The sequence below is a fragment of the Falco biarmicus genome, chromosome 11 (assembly GCF_023638135.1).
Source record: "Falco biarmicus isolate bFalBia1 chromosome 11, bFalBia1.pri, whole genome shotgun sequence".
NCBI classification, from domain to species: domain Eukaryota; kingdom Metazoa; phylum Chordata; class Aves; order Falconiformes; family Falconidae; genus Falco; species Falco biarmicus.
Window position 1 is genome coordinate 30,472,838 of NC_079298.1, and position 21,651 is coordinate 30,494,488.

The 21,651-nt window shown below is 44.0% G+C and overlaps 2 protein-coding genes across 4 annotated transcripts; one reads left to right on the forward strand and one right to left on the reverse strand.

Moving 5' to 3' along the window:
* Positions 1 to 15: 15 nt before the first annotated feature.
* On the reverse strand, positions 16 to 4,334 carry CENPL (centromere protein L). The gene is made up of 4 exons (XM_056355471.1): positions 4,197 to 4,334; positions 3,655 to 3,906; positions 2,369 to 2,911; positions 16 to 976 (listed from the first exon to the last, which is right to left on the reverse strand). Exons 1-4 carry the CDS (start codon positions 4,332 to 4,334, stop codon positions 905 to 907), a joined length of 1,005 nt encoding a protein of 334 aa, XP_056211446.1. The 3' UTR covers positions 16 to 904.
* On the forward strand, positions 4,333 to 20,123 carry DARS2 (aspartyl-tRNA synthetase 2, mitochondrial). Of its 3 annotated transcripts, none has more exons than XM_056355468.1 (18): positions 4,333 to 4,534; positions 4,743 to 4,862; positions 5,873 to 5,972; positions 7,362 to 7,428; positions 7,735 to 7,836; positions 9,010 to 9,105; positions 10,059 to 10,182; positions 10,819 to 10,865; positions 11,592 to 11,698; positions 12,487 to 12,556; positions 13,138 to 13,317; positions 14,092 to 14,199; positions 15,397 to 15,459; positions 15,640 to 15,792; positions 16,634 to 16,852; positions 17,318 to 17,428; positions 17,640 to 17,715; positions 19,239 to 20,123. In XM_056355468.1, exons 1-18 carry the CDS (start codon positions 4,333 to 4,335, stop codon positions 19,424 to 19,426), a joined length of 2,133 nt encoding a protein of 710 aa, XP_056211443.1. In that variant the 3' UTR covers positions 19,427 to 20,123. The 3 variants fall into 3 exon arrangements, with proteins under 3 accessions (XP_056211443.1, XP_056211444.1, XP_056211445.1); XM_056355470.1 differs by adding an exon at positions 5,162 to 5,302 and having other exon boundaries at positions 4,452 to 4,862; XM_056355469.1 differs by lacking the exon at positions 4,743 to 4,862.
* The last annotated feature ends 1,528 nt before the right edge of the window (positions 20,124 to 21,651 follow it).

Genomic DNA, 21,651 nt, shown 5'->3' on the forward strand with positions numbered 1-21,651 from the left:
ATGACTAAGACCAACTTATTGGCAAAAGATGGCAAACATTTTCTTTATTTAGTACTGTAATACAAAAATCATAATACTCAACATGTACAAACTCTATTTCCTTTCTGCTCATTTAAGCTATAGCCAGGCACTGTGCACTGGCTCTCTGAACTCCTACCTCCTGTAGCAGGGACAGATCTAATATAACATTTCAGCACCCGTACCTCCAACCCCCAAGAGCTCTCCGGCCTAGAAGACTACAGACATTAGGCAAAGCACAATACAGCGCGCTCTTACACACAGGCCTTCGTTTCCTATTAGCTTGTCTGAGGACCAACAGGCTGGACACACAGGGCAGTTCTCACTCTCATGCTGTTCACCTTAGCTCAACTAGGACTTAGATGAGCACTTGATGACCATTGCCAACCAGTCATACTGTTCATAAACGACTTCACAAGCTAGAAGGGCATTTAGAAACCTGGATTTCTTTGCTTTGGTTTGTAAAGCATGCACCCTTTCTCAGGTGTGCCTGACTTTGGGCCCAAGAGTAGTCGCAGTTTAGCTAAGGCCAGTACAGCTTAGGCTGCCTAGGTATGTGAAAACAGAAATACCTATTAATAAGTTACATTTAAGAATTTGCAGTTTATCCCCTCACCCCTGGCTCATAACACATAAATGAACAGAGTAATTATGGTAAAACAAAGGTGCTTAAACTATTAGTTTGTACCCCTTCTTGAGGGCAGCATGTCTGCTTGCTTTTGCTGTGCATGATGTTGAATTACAGCTCGTTACAGAGTTGAGTCCAGCTTTGGACAGCCAGCATGAAAGGAAAAATGATGCTGCAAAAGCGAGTTTCCAGTTGGTTTCTCAGCATACATCTTCCAACAGTAAGCCTTTTTAGCATGAAGATTAGCTGAAGTTACTCTCACTGTATGTGACAGATTGCTAGTTCTGTCAGTAGCATCAGCACTCCAGTTAGGTATTGACTTTGTAGAAACTGCAAGAAAGAAAAAGAAGTCAAAACAAATTACAGTTGCCAGATTTCCACATCCTTAAATGGCTGGAAACCAATTACCAGGTGTTCCATGCGATTAGTCTGCTTCTCTGTTGTTTGCAAGGTACCTTTGTTACTATTTTGACCCTGGATATGGAGAAAACATGCATGCCTATCTGGTGCTCCTTTCAGAGCCCTCTGACTTATGCTCCTGTCCCATGTGAAGCAGAGTACTGAAGTCATCCCCTGCTGCTACTCCAGCTTTTTGGAAGGTGAGAATCCTAGCGCTCCTGCTCCTTTGGCTGCCTCCCTCCCTCTACAGGAAGGCCAGGAATGAGACTGTGCCCATCTCCTTGAATACCCCTCTTTTCCCATACTGAATTATGTCTGACTGGAACTTGTTATCCCCATTATGGAAGAGCCAGAACTGAGTTTACACAACACACAGTCTAGAAGAGAACCCTTCTTCAGACAGCCTTTTCAGCTGAGCATCTCTTCTGTTCACTTACCTGCAACGTAACAAGTTGTTTCGGTTCTTTTAAACTACAACACATAAACCCAAGCAATGCAGCACTAACATTTGGTGGTTTGCAGTTGTCCTACCAAAGGCTGAAACTGTTAGTAGATGCTTCCCAGCAAAGCTTATTTTCTTTCATTTGATGAACTCATGCTTCAGGAAAGATGTGCAAGTGGGGTCCCAGTTACAGCCTCTAACATTCCCCTTGTACCCAGAACAGCAACATCAGTACGTCGTAGGCTAAATTGAAGCAACTGCATTTACATGAACTGTTCTGTAATTCAGAAGACCGTATTAGTACTCCTTTAAGAAACTTCAGGAAGGATTAATCCTCCATGGTTTTAAAGGCTATTATAGATACTGCTGCAGCACCTGTATGAAAAGGGTTACAACTGAAGTAGTTCCAAGCAAGAAGTTTTGACTCTTACCTGTTGTCTTTTGGTTCACCCACACACCAGTTATTTTTACATAGCAGGTTAATTCTGTTTGTCTTCTGCCTGTGTCTTAATAACTGCAAGACTTAAAAGCTAATGAATATTTTCTCAGGTTTTTGATTAAGTCTGAGATATTTCTAAGCTCAAGTTTTGGCCAATGGGCAAAGAAACTTTTGTGTTCATACCACAGCTAACACACCTATTTCTGGCCCAAGACTACGGTTAGTAGCTTCTGCTGCAATACAGTAGTAAAATACTGTATCGATAGCTGCCCCAACTCCAGAATGAATTATCACTAATAAAAGCTGACAGTTTTAACAACTTCTTGTAGGAAATTATGCATGAGAAACATGACACCTTAATTTTAAAGAGGCATTCCTAGACAGATACAGCTATTTTGTTTGTCCAGCATTGGTTAGGACAAGATGCTACTTAAAACCTCACCTTTATAATCCCATCACAGTGTGCTGAGGCAATTGCTGTAGAAACTTTCACCAGTTTTGTAGCTGACAAGTGGATCTTAAAGTGTCTGTGGAAGTGAGCGTAAAGGCAGTCCATAAAAACATCTACCTCTTCTTGAGTGATCTCTCCTGGAGTTTTTTGGATTGTGTCCCACAGAGCTTTTGCATCCTCTGGATGAATGGCATATGAAATATCCAGAGGCTGGGGCAGACTGGGGACAGAGAAAACGAGTTCTATGGCAGATGTTAATATGTCCAGTTTGCATCCAGTCCACATAGCGGCCATCCAACCGAGATTGAGAGGACTGATGGCTAAACGGCGGAAGCTGCAGTCAAAATTCTTCTGAAACCAACTTCCAACAATGGATGTGTAACTCTCTGCCCCATTAGTAAGAAACAGAGGTAAACAAGTGAAGTCTGGTGGAATTTTCTCAGAAAGATCATCTCCAAACACAGAGCAGAAACAGCCCGACCACACCAGTTTCTCTTCTGAGTTTTTTTTGGAAATTGGTGATCTCAAAGAAAGCTGGGATGGGGAAAAGAAGCATTTTTATGCCACACAACAAGTTTGATGCTTTTTTAGCCAAGATTTTTTTTTTTTGTTTTATGATTTCAAGTGGTTAGTAGATGTTTTTTCTCAGGATCTCACAGGCAACATTCTTTTTTGTAAAGCTCAGTTATTCAGTCTATCTGTTACATCCCTAAAAGATGTGTGCAATTCTGCTGAAAACTGGGAAAAGCACTTTTTACTTCATTAGGAACAGTCTTAAGATCTGAGTTTATGCTGCTTAATTCAGAAAAGCCAATCCATGCTATGCCCTATAACCACTGTCACACTGAACTTGGCATTTCAGTAGTGTCTTTCACTTGAGGCAAAGCATTTCAGAAATACTAACTAGACTTGAGCTCAATGGCCAGGAGGTAGGATTATGCCAAGTCTATTCAGGAAGCAAAGTAACTGCCCCAAGTTCTTGCAGTAAATTGACTGCTGAACTATTGTTAGACAATCTCACTCACATACTATCAAGGAGTTGAACTCACAACTGCCATTAAACGTATCCATTGCTTGTGAGATGTTCTGTTCTAGTTAAAAATAGACAGGCCTCACTTTTATTAAATCTCAACAGATAGTACAGTAGTTACACCACACAGCTAGGGCTTAGCGTTCTGTTTCTTTTAAGAGAGACACAGCATTTTATGGCAGCAAAAGCAACTCGTAAAATGCTAGTCTTAATTACAATTATCAAAACAACTAGGAAGACTCCTTACCTGCACTAGAATCGCAGCCTGGTCTTGGTCAGTACCTCTCAGGTCTGGAAGGCTGGAGACGGCCACTTTGATGTCCAGCTCAACCCCTACTTCCACCGCCAGTCCCTTCTGCTTCTCGGCAGCGATGAAAGCGCTGAGCAGCCTGGCATAAGCTCGCAAATGGGCGCTGGAGAACCTGTACAGGGGGGTCACGCTGTACAAGGTCCACTGTTTGTGCAGTAGAAACGCCGTTCTCCGGGGATCTGCGTTTTCCTAAAAAATAAAAAAAGAATAAAAAGTTAAAGTCATACGAAAGCCCAACAGGCAGGGCCAGCCTCCCCCTTCGGCGCTGCAGCCGGGCCGCCCCCCGTGCCAGCAGGGGCGGTTTTCCTGCCGTGGGCGCGGTGTCGAGCGGGGGCAGCAGCATGGGGGCGGCGGGGTACGGAGGGGCGGCAGGCTACGGAGGGGAGGCGGGCCGGGCCCGGCCCAGGGCCCGCGGCGGCCCGGCTGAGGGGGCAGGTAGGCCCCGCCGCCGCCATCGCCCCCCCCCGGGGGGGGCCTACCAGGGAGCGCGGCGCCGGCGAGAGGCCGTGGCTGCTGAGGCTGAGCCCGAACTGCCCCTGCGTCCGCCCGAACGGCGGCCCCCGTGAGAGCCGCCCGAGGCTGGGCAGCACCCGCGAGCCCCACTCCGCCGACTCCATGGCAGCCGGTAACAGCCCCCGCGCCGCTCCCCGCCGGGAGCGGTTTGAACACCCTTCCCGTCAGCCCCCGCGGCGCGCTGAGCGGGGCGCCGCCCGCTGCCGCCATCTTGGTGGCGGGCGGAAGTGCGGGAAGCGGGGGGCGGTTGGCCGGCGGGCTGAGGAGAGGCTCCTTCAGCCTGGCTGCTCCGCTGCGGCTCGGGGTGAGGAGATCTTCCACTGACGAGCCCAGGGGCAGCGGGTCTTGCGGTGGGGCGACCCACTTGTTGGAGCTGGGGACCTTCCCCCTGCTGCCGCCGGTGGGCCAGGCCTGCTCCGGGGAGAGGCCGGGCCGGGGTGGTTGGTGCTTTCTCTCCTGTGTTTTTACCTCTCACGGCTCGGAGGTTTGTGATAGACTGCTGTCTGGTTCAGGTGCTGGCTGTAAGATGGCCCTTCCCCGGCTGCTGCCGCCGCTGGCCCGAGGGCTGGCCTGGCCGGGCTGCGGGCGGGCTCTGCACCGGGCGGCCCCTGCCTCGGCCCCGGCGGCGCCAGGTGAGAAAGCAGCGTTTGCCTTACCCTGCCCTCTCCCCTGGGCTGTGGTGGGGTTTTTTTCCTCCCTGAGACCCAGGTCAGGGTAGTCTGCATAGGCAATTAAAGCTACACTTGTGATAAGCTACTATAAGGCAATTAAAGCTACTCTCTTTTAAATGTCTTCTTTAAATCATATTTTAATCCTGTTTTTTTGGCATCTCAAGGTGAATTGTAATTCAAAACTAGTTTGTCTAATTTTGGTTTTGTTTTGGTTTTTTTTCTTAGCTTTTGTTTACTTCTTGACCCTCTTTCTTCTGTAGCACACAATCTGTAAACAGGGGTGGCGGAATGCCTAACACAACAGCTGGAAAACAAACCTTTGTGTCTACTTTTTTAATTGCAAAGGCTGTGATGAAGGTGGCAAGGGAGATGAGTTCACATCATTATATATATCTCTCTAGGTAATAGCATCCTTCAGATTTCTCTTTGCAAGGTGAATCTCTGCTGTGTTCTGTAAATGCTTTTATAACCAAGTCGTGGTGCCAGGCACAGTGGGGTCTGTGGAAAGTCTGTAATCATGGTTCAGGCCTTTAGTCAGTAGTTGCAGATAGGAAACTGTTTCATTTACACCCATGTGGTGCATGTCAGTATGTTTCAGTCTCGGCTTGTCAAGCCCTCTTTCTGCTGTGTCTTCTGGATTCAGATTTGGAATTGTCAGCGTGGCTCAGGACTGATCTGTGGCTTTCCCTTCCCTTGCCCCTGAAATTTGCAGGGCAACAGTTTGCAGCAAGGCTGTGTTCAGATTTCTGTATGGAAGTTTGACTGAGACATAAATAGTTACTCTAAAGGATTTGTTTAGAGTAATTTCATATTGTATTAATGTGTTATAGCAGTTGTATTGAGCGTATGTGAAGTAACTTCTTTGTATATTTCTAAACTAGATTGAGGGGAGGGGTGTGTGGGGGGAACTCTGTAACTTTTGTTTCACTTGTCTGTAAAAGCCATGACAGATTTTACTGTTCTTGTTCAAGACTTTAATAGCTTTGTCATGCGGACCAACACTTGTGGGGAGCTGCGTTCTGCTCATGTGGGACAAGAAGTCACACTGTATGGATGGGTTCAGTACCAAAGGTAAATGCATACCAAAGTGAAAATGGAGATGCTTATTTGCTAGATCCAATGTAGGCTCTAGGCCTAGATTCAAACGCTTATTTTTATGCTTCAGGTTATCTTTTCATATCCTGCATTAGTAGCTTCTGAAGTGAGTATACAAGTTGATAACCGTGCCAGATCAGTATTTAAAATTTCAAGAGTTTCATACAAATCTTAATTGATTCTCATTACAACACTGTAAAGCAGTTAATTGCCCTTCCTGTATAGGAGAGAAAACAAGTAATAGCATATTTGTAGCAATTTTAACAGTTGTGAGCAAATAACTTTTTTTTTTTTTTTTTAATATATATAGTGTCCTTAAATTTTAAGCAAACAATGTTGTTTGTCTTTTCAACTACAGCATGTAGTGATGCATGTTTAAACAACCCAAGCTTTGGTTAAAAAAGAAATATTAAGAAATTGTAGTAAGTGGAGGACGAAATGAGAATTCCAGTAGGAATATTTGCTATAGGTGGTGTGATATAATCGCTCCTAATAGTGTTGAACACTTTGTAAATGTAGGGTGAAAAGCATGTCTGCATACAGCATGGAGAGTGTGCCAAAATGTTGCGTTCCTCAGTACGTGTTTGTATCGTTCAGATAAGTCCTGTGGCTTTGATGAAATTAGTTTGTATCAAAAACCATTTTTTTCATTTTGCAGTCCAGAGAAGCTGGTTTTATCCAGCATTGTTCTGCAGCGATGGTCCGCATGGATTGTTTTGTTTGTTTTCTTAGGAGGTCCTGAGCATCTCCTCTTTGAGCAGTCGTGGTTGGAGTTACAGGAAACAGTTAGGATTATTGCAGTGTGATTGTTGTGCTCTTGTTTTTAAAGACAACTAGAGCATGTTCCATTTGACAGCTTCTTGATGGAATGAGTACAGTGGTAGCTGTGTCTGCTGCAGCTGAAGAGATCAAGATTTGCGATTCTGTGTCTAGGAGTGTGCATTGTTCATGTGAAACTTTATGGGATGAGTGTTTTGAGGTTGGATATTTTTTGTATCCATGTCAACTTTAGTTTTACTGCTCATGTAAATGTGTTTATACATATAAACAATCTGAACAATGTTTTCCAGCAGGAAATTGCTGTATTCAGAATCCCTGCTCTATATGGATTAACGTTCAAGTTAAAATCCTGACTCCCTTGTTACTTTCATATTGTCTGTCAGTGGCGGGGCAAAATCTGAGACAAATTGCTCAGATTAGATTCAGGTGTGGGCAAAGTATCTGTACACACATTACTTGGAAATACTTTGAGATTAGTCACAAGGTACAGAAAGTAGCTAGTTGCCATGTGCTTTGGCTTAAAAAGCGGAAGACTACTGAATTCTTGAAAACACTGTCTTTCCTTTTGTGTTTTTCGTGGATCAGACAAGGCCTGTTTCTGGTTTTGAGGGATTTCCAGGGACTGACCCAGGTCATCATTCCACAGGATGAGGTAAGTGCTACCAAAATATGAGTGTCTCTTTTTTTTTTTTTTTTTTATTTTATTTTTTTTATTTTCACTTTGGTAGCTTGGGTCCAGCAGACACAGAAAGCAGGATAAAGTACTTTGTCAGACTGAGTGCTCTGACTCACAGGTACATGTAAGCATTATGAGAGCCCTACAAGAGAAACACCAATGCCGTTTCCTCTGGCTTACGAGGAGTGATCCTAGATTCTAATGGGTTGTTAAGAAATGAGGCCCTTGAGCATGGGGCATCTGTCCTGTTCTTTGAATTTCTGAGACATTATCATCTTGCAGGCACATTCCCGTGTGAAGAAGCTCTTGTCTGATGCCCCAGCGGAATCCGTTGTACGAGTGACTGGAATTGTGTCCCATCGGCCCCCAGGGCAGGAGAATCCGGTGAGGTTGGGGTCTCTCAGGGGTTTTATTCCTTGTGGGAGAGAGCACTGGATTATGGTGGGTTTTGTGTCACAGCTTTGCCATGGGGCCTGGGTGTGTGACAGCCTATCCTCAGATAACGTGAGGTGAAATAACTGCTATGACATGTAACTCAGGAGAACCTCAAAGCACACTGAAGACACCTGTGAACTGAATTGTATTCCAGCCCTTAGAAAGGATAACAGCTAGCTTTTTCAGGCTTTCACAGTGGTCGAGTATTTCTTTGTCTTGAAAATAAGTATTGTCATCACAAGCCCCATAGCATGTGATGACCTATTTCTCATGCAGAATAGCTGTTGCTGTTCTCATTGTATATGAAACGAAGGTTGAATAATTTTTTGATGTTATGCATTCCTCACTCTCATTGTAATCAGCTGTAGATAAATCTGTCAGGATGTATGTATCCCATCACTGACAGGCCTGAATAGAGAACCTGGGTTTATGACCATAATTTTTTTTTTGCTCTGACCACTTATAGATATCCATAAAGAATGCAGGCTTAAAGCAATGCTTTTATTTCTTTTAATAATTTATCACTTTGTTGGAAGGTTATATGTACTTTCCCCTGCTAAATAGAGGAGTTTTGTAGGATCAAATGAACTTTGTGGACCAGTGCTAAGTGGAGGAAAGTGTCTGTTCTCCCTTGGGATCTAAGAAAAAGAAAACCAGTTCGAAGAACTGGTGTTGACTTGTATTAAGGACTGATGGTGATGTTGCTAATATACACTGAAATGTCTGCAGCGTGGTTTCATTGAAGCTAATTGAACTATCTTGTCCAAATGCATGTGCCCTAGAGAGGTCTGTGCATGACTGTTCCTCTGTGCTCAACATGTCCTTCAAGGCAAAGGAAAAGTAATTGTATTTCTGGTAGAGATCAGTATGCTACTGGGAAAGAACATGCCATCTTTGGTGAGGTGACTTGTGTTTTCTGAACAGAAGGGAAATGTGGGAGAAATCTGTCCTTGAGGGAAGTTCTCAGAGTTATACAGTGTTAGAAGGTGAGGAGGATAATCGCATGGATTTCTTCACACACACACACACCCCCCCACACACCCGACCGTCTGTGAAATACCTTTATTCAATTGTTTTCCCTAAGTTATTTAATCTATTTGTTTTCTTGCCTTTTTGCTCCAGAAAATGCCAACAGGGGATATTGAAGTGAAGGTGGAGACTGCAGAGATCCTAAACTCCTGCAAGAAGCTACCTTTTGAAATCAAGGATTTTATCAAGGTGTCTTTGGTTTTTCCTTCTTTTTACCAAATTGGTGGCTTTCCAGTATGTTGGGAATTTGCCCACTGTGATGGCCAAATATCTACGGGCTTTGTCTGGTTCTGCCAGCTCTGCTTTGGGGAAAGGATGGTATTTAAAATAGGGGTGCTGCTTGTTAGCTGTGAAGATGTATTTCTAATTAAGAGTTAAGCAGAAGACAAGGCTTGAATGATTCCAGTGCACAGGGTTTTCAAATGTCACTGTAAGAACAGATGGTAAAGGGAAGAGTGAAAGAAATCAGGCTATGCTAGCTTTTTTGAAAGTGTGAAACAGAACCTGCCAATGCGCTGCTGTGTTTTAAGGCAAGGGTGCCTAGTCTCGTCTGGACAAGTAGTTAGTCAGCTAGAGGATTTTCTTCTGTAAGTAGGCAGTCTTAAAAGAGATTTTAGTGCAGGCTTCGTGGAGTAGAGTGGCATTGCTGTTTAATTAAAGATATTCTCTGTGCCATTGAAACTGGAACTGATATGTAGGTGTTGGAATTGGGAGCCTGGATCCTGTTCCTTCTGTGTTGTGGCTCCTGGACAATTCCCATCATCCACACTACTTTAGTTTTCCTGTTTGTAATAAGGATGTGTCACCATTTAGTTATTCCTTTAGATCTGTCTATGATACCACTTCTCTGCTTAAAAATAGCAAGGAGGACTGCTACAGTCTGTTGCAGTGGACTGAGAATAGAGAGGGCTGAAATCCTGAGCTTTGAGGTACTTCTTAGGACAGTAAATGTCTGGTTTGGGTTTAAGGTAATTAAGGTGCATGGAAACACTCTCAGGGGCTGGTGTTTGTCTGTGTAGGTTGTCGCAATAGGGCAGCATCCTTTTTTAGATTCCTCCTTTTGTCCTGTGGCTTTAGGAGCAGCTTCATTGCACATGCAATTTGAATTTTGTTTCTTAATCCTAATTATCTCTTATCTTTAGAAATCAGAGACCTTACGGATGCAGTATCGCTACTTGGACTTGCGTAGCTTCCAGTTGCAGTATAACCTGCGGTTGAGATCACAGATGGTGATGAGGATGCGGGAATATCTGTGTAACCTCCATGGTAAGAAAAGTGCTTGAAGAACAGTGCAGCACACATCATCTTAGCCCTCCATTCTGTTTCCTGTTGCTGGGAGAGATTGCCAATCAACTTGCTACTCCAGACTGGTCCCGCTTTAGTAAGGACGTGTCTGTTTGCAGTGGGGTCTTTAGAGGGATGTTGGCAGGCCTGAAGAACAAAGTGTGTTGAAATCTCTTGGCATGCTACCGACCAGTTGTTTCAAATGAGCTATATCCAGTGAGAAAAGGCCTCTGGCAGGTAGTTTCCCTCTTTTGGTTACCCAGCTTGAGGCATGTCAAAAGGATGGATTTCTTATAGGCCTTTTGCTTATCTTAAAATCGGGAAGTCCTTTTTGGAAAAGCAAAGCCTACTTAAAATTGGATAATTAACAGTTTTTCAGCCTATATGGAGTCCTCTGTCATCAACCGTTCTGGCAGGACATCAGGGTAGCTCAGAGCCTTTAAATCTGTCATTACACAAGTTATTCTTAGAAGCAGCAAAATCTGTAGATTTCTAAGAGGCTACATGGTGTGCTAGATCTGTTTTGCAAACTAACCCTCCTCTGGCCTACTCTTGTGTCATACTAGATCTCCCTGCTCTCAGCATATTCTGTGTCTGAAGCATGCGTTTGTTCCTCAGGGTTCGTGGATGTAGAAACCCCAACGCTCTTTAAGAGAACCCCAGGGGTATGTATTCTGTTAGTAACGCATTTTAGCCTCCTGCGATTGCACAGGCAGTTAGTTCATGGTTGAATTATTGTCAGTTGCCACTTGGCCTTCATTGCTGTTCCCTCGCAAAGTAACAGCTTGTGCAAATTTCTGATATGGTATGTGGATCCTTTTAAAAGTAGGTGGAGTGAAAGTGGAGAGGTGTCTTAATTTTGAACCTTCAAGTGAATAAAGCTTCTGTCTTTTAGAGTGCATGTGGGGTGTCAGCCCTGTCCTGGGACAGCCAGATTATAAAACCAAAAAGTTTCCTCTAAACACTTTCCCCAGCATTTATCTCTTAACTAGTAGGTTACTGCAGTGGCACCACTCAAGTCACTTTAATTTCTGAGTTTATATTCCTTCCTTTCATTTCAAAAATAATCGGAGGAGAGCGCTGTAGCCCAGTAATTGTTGATGCAGCTAACACATGGAATTCTTGCATTTAACCCCCTGTCTTGGATGGTATGTTGTTATGCGTTACTCTCTGAGCAGAAAGTGGAGAATCCTCCTTTGGGATATTTTGAACCAAGTTGGTTAATAGGTTGGGGTTTTTTAAGCGTAGTGTACAAACCGGCGTTCATCACAAGTGGGATTTCATAATGGGGAGAAGAGGTCCTTTCCTCTTGCGCTTCTAGTCTGTGCTCTCTGTCGGGAATTGAGGCCACTTTTTTGTTGAACTGTGTAAGCTTTTCATTCTCTTGTTAGGGAGCAAAAGAATTCCTTGTGCCCTCGAGGGAAGCAGGCAAGTTCTACTCTCTGCCACAGAGTCCTCAGCAGTTCAAGCAGCTCCTCATGGTTGGAGGCCTGGACAGGTAAGAGTTTCTTGTACTCCTGTTCTCTGCCTGTCCTGTCCAGGGCTTGCTTGCTTTGATCCGTGGGATTTTAGATACTTCCCAAAAGATGTACTGCCAAAGGTTTTCTGTTTTGAAGAGGGATCCTTAAATACTTAGGACTTTACAGCTAGGCCAGGCCCTTTGCCCCCCAGCAATAATGCCTCCCAGTAAGGGGAAATATATCCTGTGTGAAGGCTGAAATCTTCACTGTTTTTTTTAATGTAAACTTGATCTGAAGCACAGTCTGCCTGAAGGGCAGAAAATCTAGTGTGTGATAACAGCCTGTTCAGAGTAATCTATAGAACTAATTGAGCTGAGGCTGAGCAGCTGGGCTGAGACAAGGAAAGCGCATTCTCAGGGTGCATGAGTACAAAGCTTTTAATTAGGCTTGTTTCTTCAAAAAGGGAGAAATTGTTCATAGAGTGAATTGTAGGCCAGGTCTTGACCATGAATGAATTTTGCATGGCTGTTAGTACGAGTCCAAGTTTGGAGCAGAAGGTAGGAAAAGGGGTTGCTGCTGGGACACAGCTCACCTGCTAACCTCCACATGCCTCTGGAAGATAAGTTGGAGGTGGATTCAGTTACTTCCAGTCAACGTTGTATATTTTTGAGGGGATGGGAACAACCAGGGCTATGATCATCTGCTGCAAAGGCAACTGAGCTCTCTTCTTTTTACTTTTTCTTCTTTTTTTCATGATCGGTCCTATAGCCACAATTTAATTTAGGATACTTCATAAATTGTTATCTAAGTACAAGTACTATTGCAGGTACTTTCAGGTCGCTCGCTGCTACCGAGATGAAGGTTCACGGCCTGACAGGCAGCCTGAATTCACTCAGGTAACCAACTCACACTACCTCTCAACCTCCTCCTCAACCCAAACAGCTTGTAGCTGTTTTCCCTTCTGAAGACTTGGTTTCTGCTAGCTTGTGTGCTGCTTGAGGGGTACAACATTGTTTGCTGTGTGTTTCACAGACCCAGCCCTTTGAAGTTAATGTGGGACATGCACAGAGTGGTTACTGTCCTTGGCTGAGTGCAGGGTCCCAGGTGCAGCAGATGTGGGAACTGTGTTGCAGTCATGATTGTGCTTGATGATGCAATCTCCTCTGGTCCTCCTGGGTCAGGCGTCCGATTCCTCAGCCTTGAGATCCCAGGCAGAGTTAGCCTGGTTCATTCAAGGCTTCTCCTTCTGTCCTTGTCATCATTACGTTATACAGTTCTCTGAGGAGATTGTTGCCTGAGTCATCAGGCTGTACGGAGACCATAAGCACATCCTCAGTGTAATACAGACATGCTATAATTTCATGTAGTATATTGTTCCTTGTTATGCTAACTTTATAGTCAAGAGCTTCTGCAAATAGCAGTGCAAAGGCAAAACCTGTAGCTAATATGGAATCCCCCTCTTGTTTTCTCTCTTAAGATAGACATAGAGATGTCATTTGTAGATCAAGCTGGGATCCAGAGACTAATAGAAGGCCTCCTGCAATATTCGTGGCCTGAGGAAAGAGGCTCCATTGCAACTCCTTTCCCTTCAATGACGTATGAGGAGGCACTGGCTGCCTATGGGACTGATAAGCCAGACACGCGTTTTGGGATGAAGGTGAGGATTTGCCCATTGGAAATGTGCAGCTTTTCCTTTCTGTTAGTATTTTAATAATCTTTGGGTCATGTATATGTGATTGGTTGGGGTACTGTAATTCACACAAGGTGTCTATCCCGTCATTGCTCTTTATACAGGTAATCATCTTTTGGGAAAGAGAGGGTTTGATTTAGTTAGCTGTGGAAAATATGTTTGAAGAAAAATTTTTGAAAGATAGGACTGTCTTAGGAACAGAAGCCCATAAGACATCCAGTGCTTTCACCTGCTGCACTCCAAAGCATACTCCTGGTGAGCAGGCTTCACGAGATGGGCTTCTCCAGCCTGCTAGTGGCCTGAAGATAGTTTCAAGATACTGCAGTTGTGTGCATACACTGTTCCTATATGAAATAAGAGTATGAAAGTACGAAATAGGAATATTGACAAATGTATTAAGAAGAACAGTGCTGAAAAGCAAGAAAGCTTCTTGTATTTTGCTAGGAATTAATTATGGGGATTTCTTTTTCTCAGTGTACGGTTCTCCTCACTGCGGTAGGATGTCATCATCTCAACCTTAGGTTTTCCTGGCTGTCTTGCATTTCTGTTTCTGCAGTGCTGGACTTCCTAATGGTTATTCCAGCTTGGCCCCATTCATTTCTTTCTGTGAACAGTCTGATTTCTCTAAGCAAAGGAATGATGTCCCAGGGAATGGTGTTGAAGGTGTTAAGACACAGGTGCAGGATTTCTGCTTCATGTTTCTACCACCACTGATTTTCCCTGTGAATTCTCCCTTCTCAGATAGTGGATATCAGTGAGTTTCTACGAAGATTGGACATTCAGTTTGTGCAGAACGCACTCAGTTACCCACGTGGCACTGTCAAAGCCATTCGTATCCCTCAGGGAATGGTAAGTGATGCTTTCACATACTGCTTGTGGTTTATGTGAAATAAATAATATGCTGGTTTGAATTTTTTCATTGGTATGGAAGTGTTTCTTTCTATTACTGGGGGAGTGGTGCCCTTCAGGGAATTTGGGATTGATTGTAACTGATGTCAGGTTGGGCTGAGTGGTGTTAGAATGGAGATGATCAGGTGACAGGAGGAGGAGAGGAAGAGAATATTGCTGCAAGATCCCTTGAGGATAGGGAAGCTTCTCTGGGATTCAGCTTCCTTTTGTCAAGGATGGCTTCTGATAATGCATCTCAAGAAGAAATTATGCCCTGTGGCAAGAGATTGAAGTAGAGCCAGGTGTGGCCCAGCTCTGTTCTGGGCTAGTGAGAGAAAGGTCAAGTGGTTACATGCCCTTCTCATTTTTGCTTTTGCTGCATTTGTGGGCACAACTCCTGTCTGGTAACGAGAATGTCATTGACCAAATCCAAGGCCAACGATAAATGTAGAAGATTGACACAGCTATCTATTTTGGCAGGGAAGCAGATTTAATTCTAGCTGTGGGCATCTTTGCAGCTTGGACAGTATGGAAAAAAAATCCACTAAACACTGTTTTATTTGGGGAATAGGATTTTCTGACTGTTTTTTTCTTGGAATTCCTTTAGTTTTAGCACAAAGTGCAAGTTACTGGCTTCCCACAAGAGGGCACTAAGGTGTGTGTTTGAGCAAAACAAAAGTGGAAACTCGAGCCTCTAAACATTGAGTAGCTGAAGAAATCAAGGTCTTGACACAGGTCCTCATTTACTGCGTTTCTTTTCCTGTGAGAGTCAGCCCAGTTGGTTTCCCTCTGTTCCTCCAAACTGGGCTTTGCCTTTGCCATGGATAGTGTGGTGTTACAATCTTGTTTCTGCATGGTACAGGCAGTTAGCTGACACGATCTGACTCTGACCATCTACATCTGATTTGTGAGGAGGAAGAAAAACTGCAGCCAGATATGCAGTCTAGAGGGGCCCCTGCCTGAAAGGAGCCCGTGGAGAAGATGCCCAGCTGCAGCCTAGTGCTGTGGGCCCTGTCCTTTTCCACAGCCCTCAGAAGAACTTGTACTAGAAACAAAAGAACTTGAAGTTTGGAAACAACTCAGTCGGTAGAATTGAATCCTGGGTAGGCTTTCCGTAGATTTTGCTGATGTTTGTGTTTTGTCTTGCTCTTTCCTCAGAGATACCTTAAAAATAAAGATTTGGAGTCATTAAAGGAGTCTGCAAAATCCCAGTTTAACCAGGTAAGACAGAAACACTGCTGAGGCATTGGAAGTGGTGAATGACAAAGTGTGTATAAAGGCACTTACAGGCAGAGGAAGGTAGAAGAGCAGTTTTTAATAGCGGAGTCAGTGCCTGAGCATGTGATGCTTCAAGACAAGAGAGGGCAGCACTGGACTGAACATATTTTTGTCTTTCTTTAGGAAATCATGGAAATTATCTGCAGGCCTGATGGAAGCTTAAAGTCTCTGCTTACAAAGTTTCTTGATGAGAAGCAGCAGTCAGAGCTTATCCAAGCACTGAACATGCAGGTGGACGATGTGGTACTGCTGGCAGCTGGTGAACACAAGCAAGTGGTAGGAAGCATTTCTTGGCTGGCTGTGCGAGTTGAATGTTGCTAATGATGGCTTTGATGTTATCTGACCTTAGTCTAATTCTTCTTATTACTAAAATAGGTCATAGTCTAATTCTGTATTTCTCTGGAACAGAAGCTATAGCAATAGCAAATAATTCATGAAATATACATCTTACTTTTATTTCCCCTAGTCACATTCATAACTGAAATGAAGGCTGGAATAGAAAAGAGCAACAAATCAGTGCCTCCTTTTCTCTCACTTAATTTTTAAAATATCAAACAGATTGGAAAACAAGGTCAGCTGGGTAATTTTGTCTTCTGTAAGTAGATGACAAGAGTGAAGCACAGCTGCTTATTAGCAGCAGTGATGGGAGATTCTCTCCCTACCTGTCTCTGTATTCTTGCGAGCAGATGTTGTTTCCAGGCATTGGTTTATGACTAGGCATCGTGCTTTTCTTGATAGCCAAAACTGTCATATTCTTTTTCTGTGCCTTCATTTTTCTGTCAGCAAAGTACAGATCTTACCTGTGCTCCCTCAGTTAATCCACACTTGTCTAGAGCTTGAGATTAGTCTATGAAGGATCTGTGAAGATGAAACAGTTGGAAGCAGATGGACTGTCCAGCTCCTTACTTGGTCTTTGTCAAACCCTGGAGCTGCTGCTGCCTCAGCAGAAAGGTGATATCCTTCAGGATACAAGGCAAAAGTGTTCAAGGCAACAATACATTACAGTTGATGCTGTCTGTGATATTGCCTTTATGAAACACTCCTTCCTGGTCGGTGTTTGAGCAACCTCCCTGATAATAAAACTGTTGCATCTCATTCCTTACTTTCTCTTTTGCAGTGCTCTGCATTAGGAAGCCTACGGTTGGAAACTGCTAACCTCCTTGAGGCAGCTGGGCTGGTTCTCCGTGATCCTACAGCTTTTCACTTTCTGTGGGTGGTGGATTTTCCCCTTTTCCTCCCAAAGGAAGAGAATCCCACTGAACTGGAGTCTGCTCATCACCCCTTCACTGCCCCTCATCCTTCAGATACCAGCCTCCTCTATTCTGATCCCACAAAGGTAACTAAGCTTGTGTCTGTCATGCTGGCTTTTCTGTGTGTCATGGAAGACTAGGCAGATAAGAGCTGTTTTTAGTTTAAAAAGAGATGTTTCATGGAACTGACTGCATTATTGTACATGTTTGTTTGCAAGAGATGCTTCCAGATTACACTGAGTGGCAAATATACGTGTGTGCCCTGACAAAAGGGATTTAAAGGCAACAGTGGTGAGGAGCCTTATGTTCTGACCCATCCCATGTTGCTTCAGGTTTTGATCAACTTAGCAAAAGGATTTGTACTGTTCCCACATCTGTCAGCCTCAGTCCATGCCTCTGGTAGGATTGGTACCTGAACTTCAAGGGACGATTGAGAGAGCAGTGTAGTATGTCGTGGCTTTGTTCCCGGTGCCTGCTGTCTGTGTGCAGGTTGTGGTTGGATGCAGCTGTGCCCCAGCCTTGCTAAGGTGCTTGTTCATGTCTTTCTGCAGGTCCGTAGCCAGCACTATGACCTTGTGCTGAATGGCAGTGAAGTTGGAGGTGGCTCCATCAGAATTCATAGTGCAGAACAACAGCGTTTTGTGCTGGAGAAAGTGCTGAAGGTAACACCTGCAGAGGTCTCTAACATTCTCTTGGAGATTTAAAAGACTAATTAATTCAGATACCCATTCCAAATTCCCAAAGAATTTGTGCTTCTCAAGTAAAGAAACGTAGCTCCTAGCTCTGAGCAATGGATGACTTCACCATACCTTCACCTTACATTGCTAGCAGGAGGAGCATTGCTTGTGCAGTGTCACTTATGTAATTTTGCAGGAGAATTCTGAGGTCCTTTCCCATCTGCTTGAGGCTTTGGATTTTGGAGCTCCACCTCATGGAGGAATTGCTTTAGGTAAGTGTTCTCTAGCTTTCCAGATGCAGGTGTCTTGTGACCATTTTTTCCCCCCTTCGTTAGATCCCAAGAGCAAGCCTCATGCTTGTTAGTCATGTCTCCTGACAGAGGTGGCTGTTCTGGGGTTGCAATTTGGCACACCAGTGTGGTAACATTGTGGGCTTACACTGTGCTTCCATCTCTGGCTGCTTTGTAGAAGGAAAGAGGTCTCATCATTAAGTGCAGAATATTTCAGTGTTCCTCCCCAGCCTCAGAGTGATTTAGTTCTTACGCAAGGGCCATATCACATACTGTTGGCTCTAAGGATGACTCTTATCAGCTGTTCTACAAATAGTGTATTCATTAAGATTAGGTCATACTTACTCTCATTCCTGTGCAGCCAGAACAGGATCCCTGTACTGCATGTCCAGAGGCCTGGGACAGCATGGTACTTTGTGTTTCACACCCTGGGTCACTGTCACAACCTTGCCCTCTGCTTCAATCTCACTTCCCTTCTTCCATATCTGTTTTGCTCACTAATTTAGATAATGTCAGATTTTTTTCTCCAAGTACCCTGCAAATTTGTGGTTTTAAAAAAGAAAAACACTCTCCTGCTACAAAAAAAAAAAAAAAAGAGAGCATTTTAACCTGTGGTCTTCCAGTGTGATTTCCCTCTGTTCAGTCATCCAGAGCCTTTTGTTCTTTCTGAATTCCTTCTAGTTGTTGTAATCCTTCAGAACTGGCTGATGAAGAGCATTGAGCAGTTAAGCAGAGCCCTGACAGTGTACCTGCCTCTTAGCTGCCCTGGTTTTGTTACGCTGCTGTGGTGGTTTAACCCCAGCTGGCAACCAAGTGCTGGCTCACTCTGCTCTGCTCCCTGCTGCCCCCCTGCCTCCCCCGAGGGAGGGGGGTTGAGTTAAGAACAATTTAATAATTGAAATAAAATAAAAGAAGCAATAATAATAATGAAAAGGAAGCAGAAGGGGAGAAGAATAAAATCCAAAGGGAAGGAGGGGAAATAAAACCAAGTGATAGACAATACAGCTGCTCACCACCCACCGATCAATGCCCAGCCAGTCCTCAAGCAGCAGTCTGCAGGCCCTGACCAGCTCCCCCCGGTTTATATACCGAGTGTGATGTTCTGTGGTATGGAATAGCCCTTTGGCTAGTGCAGGTCAGCAGGGCTGGCTCTGTCCCTTCCCAGTTTCTTGTGCCCCTCCAGCCCTCTTGCTGGCAGGGCCTCAGAAACTGAAATGTCCTTGACTTAGTATAAACATTACCTAGAAACAACTAAAAGCATGTTATCAGTGTTATTCTCACACCAAATCCAAAACACAGCACTGCACCAGCTACTAAGAAGAAAATTAACTCTAAGCCAGCTGAAACCAGGACAGCTGTCTGCAGAGGCGCTGTTTCTGGCTTGCAGGCCTTGGTGTGTTGCAGAAGTTTCTGTAATATTGAAAAGCTTGATTTTGGTAGGGCCATATCCAGTATTTGCTAGGGCCCTAAGTCAAGTGGTTCACCAATTTATTTTCTACTTCTAGGACTTGACAGGCTGATCTCTCTCATCGTTGATGCTCCAAGTATCCGAGATGTCATTGCTTTTCCTAAATCCTTCAGGGGACGAGACTTGATGGGCAATGCTCCAGACTATGTCACTCCAGAAGAACTAGAGCCATATCACATCCAGGTTTCCTGGCCCCTTGCAGATAAAGAGGCAAAGAAAAACTGACTTAAAGCCAGTGGTGTAATGTAAGCTGATCTGTTTAACCAGAGGTGGTTACAGCTTCTGAATACTAGAGTTCAGTTCTGAAAACATCAACTGGCAGTTTCAGGATTGAATGGGAAATAGATAGCTCTCTGATAGGAATTCACCTTTGGGTTGGTAATGGGGAGAAGTAGAAATGCAAAAGAAAAGAACATAACTTTAGCATAGGATATTGAAACTGTTGGCTTTGAGGTACGATATTGGAGGGAAGATGGGATCTATTTTATTTTTTTTATTCACTGGCCACATTTTACATGTCCCTTGTAAAGTATTATTCCTCCCATCTGGCGGTGATAGTGTCAGCTTCCCTGGCAAGGTGGTTTGTATTCCTGGTGATGGTTGAATCTGGGGATTGTTACAATAAAGCAGTGCTGTGCTGGGCCAAGAGCTCTGGACACTTCACAGCAAAACTTTAGTGCAGCCAGCAGCTTGTCTCATGTTGCAGGATACAAGATCATCCAGAACTTGCCATGAGGAGTTCACATTCAGCTGTGTTCTCTCCTCAAAGAGGGGGAGGGAATTGTTCGTAATGTTTGCAACAGTTGTCTTAGTAACGCTAGTCAAAGAGGTGATGATCTGTCTTCGGGGCCTGTGGTCCTGGTGCTTTTCAGCACACTAATTCTGAAGTTTGTATGTTTGTAAATAAAGTTTATCAAGTTTATCTGACCATGTGGTTTTGACTGAGCTTGGCTTTGGACTTTCTCTACAAGAGCAAGCTGCCAGGTTTTCTTTTTTCTCCAGGAGGTGAGAACTGTGACAGCATAACAGGGTTGCCAGTCTTCTGTAAATTCTGCCAGGTTCTGCAAGTCTGCTGCTACAGTGGCGAGTGAGGCAGCACCAAGTTCCTCACAAGTAACTGTTCATCCCTGTCCCGACCAGAACAGCTACAGTGCAGGAGTGTACAGAGCAGAGCACCAGCTCTAGCAGCATCCTACCAGACCAAGCTACTAGTGTTAGCAAGCCGCCTGCAGAGGCACTCCCCTAGGTGGTGTTAACTCCGTTTGGCTTGGAGCAAGCAGAGAATTGGTGTGGGAGGAAAGAAGGAAGGTGAAGAAGCTGAGGGAAAAAGAAGGAAGAGGTTACCTGAATAAGCTGGGAAGATGGTGCAAAAGAAGGAATGGGAGAGCTACTGTGTCCCAGTTGGGCAGAACAAGCAGGAGGCATCTCCTAGTGCAGAAGGAAGACTGCAGTTCTTGTCTGAGCTGATGCTGAACTCCAGCTGTCTGCAGGAGATCCTATCCTGCAGGTTCTAACAGATTCTGGGCTGCTCCAAGGGTTATCAGCTAATTCAGCCTCCACGTTGTGGGATATCATGTGGTGGTGCATACTGTTGGGTTGGTTGGTTTTTTTAAAAAAAACCTGGACTATCCTGTTGGTAAGAAACACTAAGTGAGGTCATCTTAAGGTTGGTTGGTTGGAGTACTTTGTACAGACTAAAAGTACCACCCATAGACAAGTAACAGTAGAGCTGACTCGCTGCTGTTTTGCAGATTGTAAGATGGAGCTCTGTGTGTGGAAAAGAAATGTTTCTTATATTATGATTGCTATCGTCAGTCTTGGAGCATGACTGTTAAAAAAAGCCAGAAAACCAGCACAATCCTGCGTATATGTTCACATTCATTCTAGTCAAACACTATGAATACCTTAGTTTTTTCCCTGAGCTATTCATTCTTGAAATTAATTCACCTTTGTTTACTTGGGTTTTTTTCCCACTGAGTAGAAGTTGTCAATAATGGAATGAGGATCAGTTTTCACAGAGAAGCTGAGCTGAAAATTGGACCCCAAGCAGATCCACGTTAAAATAATTTTTTAAATTTTTGTTGTTTTTGCAGGGAGGAGAGTCATCTTGTGAGAGTTATACCAGATTTTTTGTTCCCTTAACTTGTAAGCGATGATATGGAATACAGGGCTATATGTATCCTGTTCAGCCTGCTTTTTTTAGAGGATGCTGGATTTTGTTGTTTATTTTCTTTACTAGTAGTGAGATGAAGATTGGCAGGGAATTTGCTTGAGGATCATCTGTGTTCCTAACACAGGGATGTCAGAGGCTTGTTTGAGGATATGGAATCGCGGAAAATACCATTTACCCTAAAAAGTTCATTAATCCCCCCCAGACTTATTTATAGTAACTGTAAACATAATGTGCTGAAGTTTTTATTTTTAATTGTGAATTAAGGAGTGCTGTATCA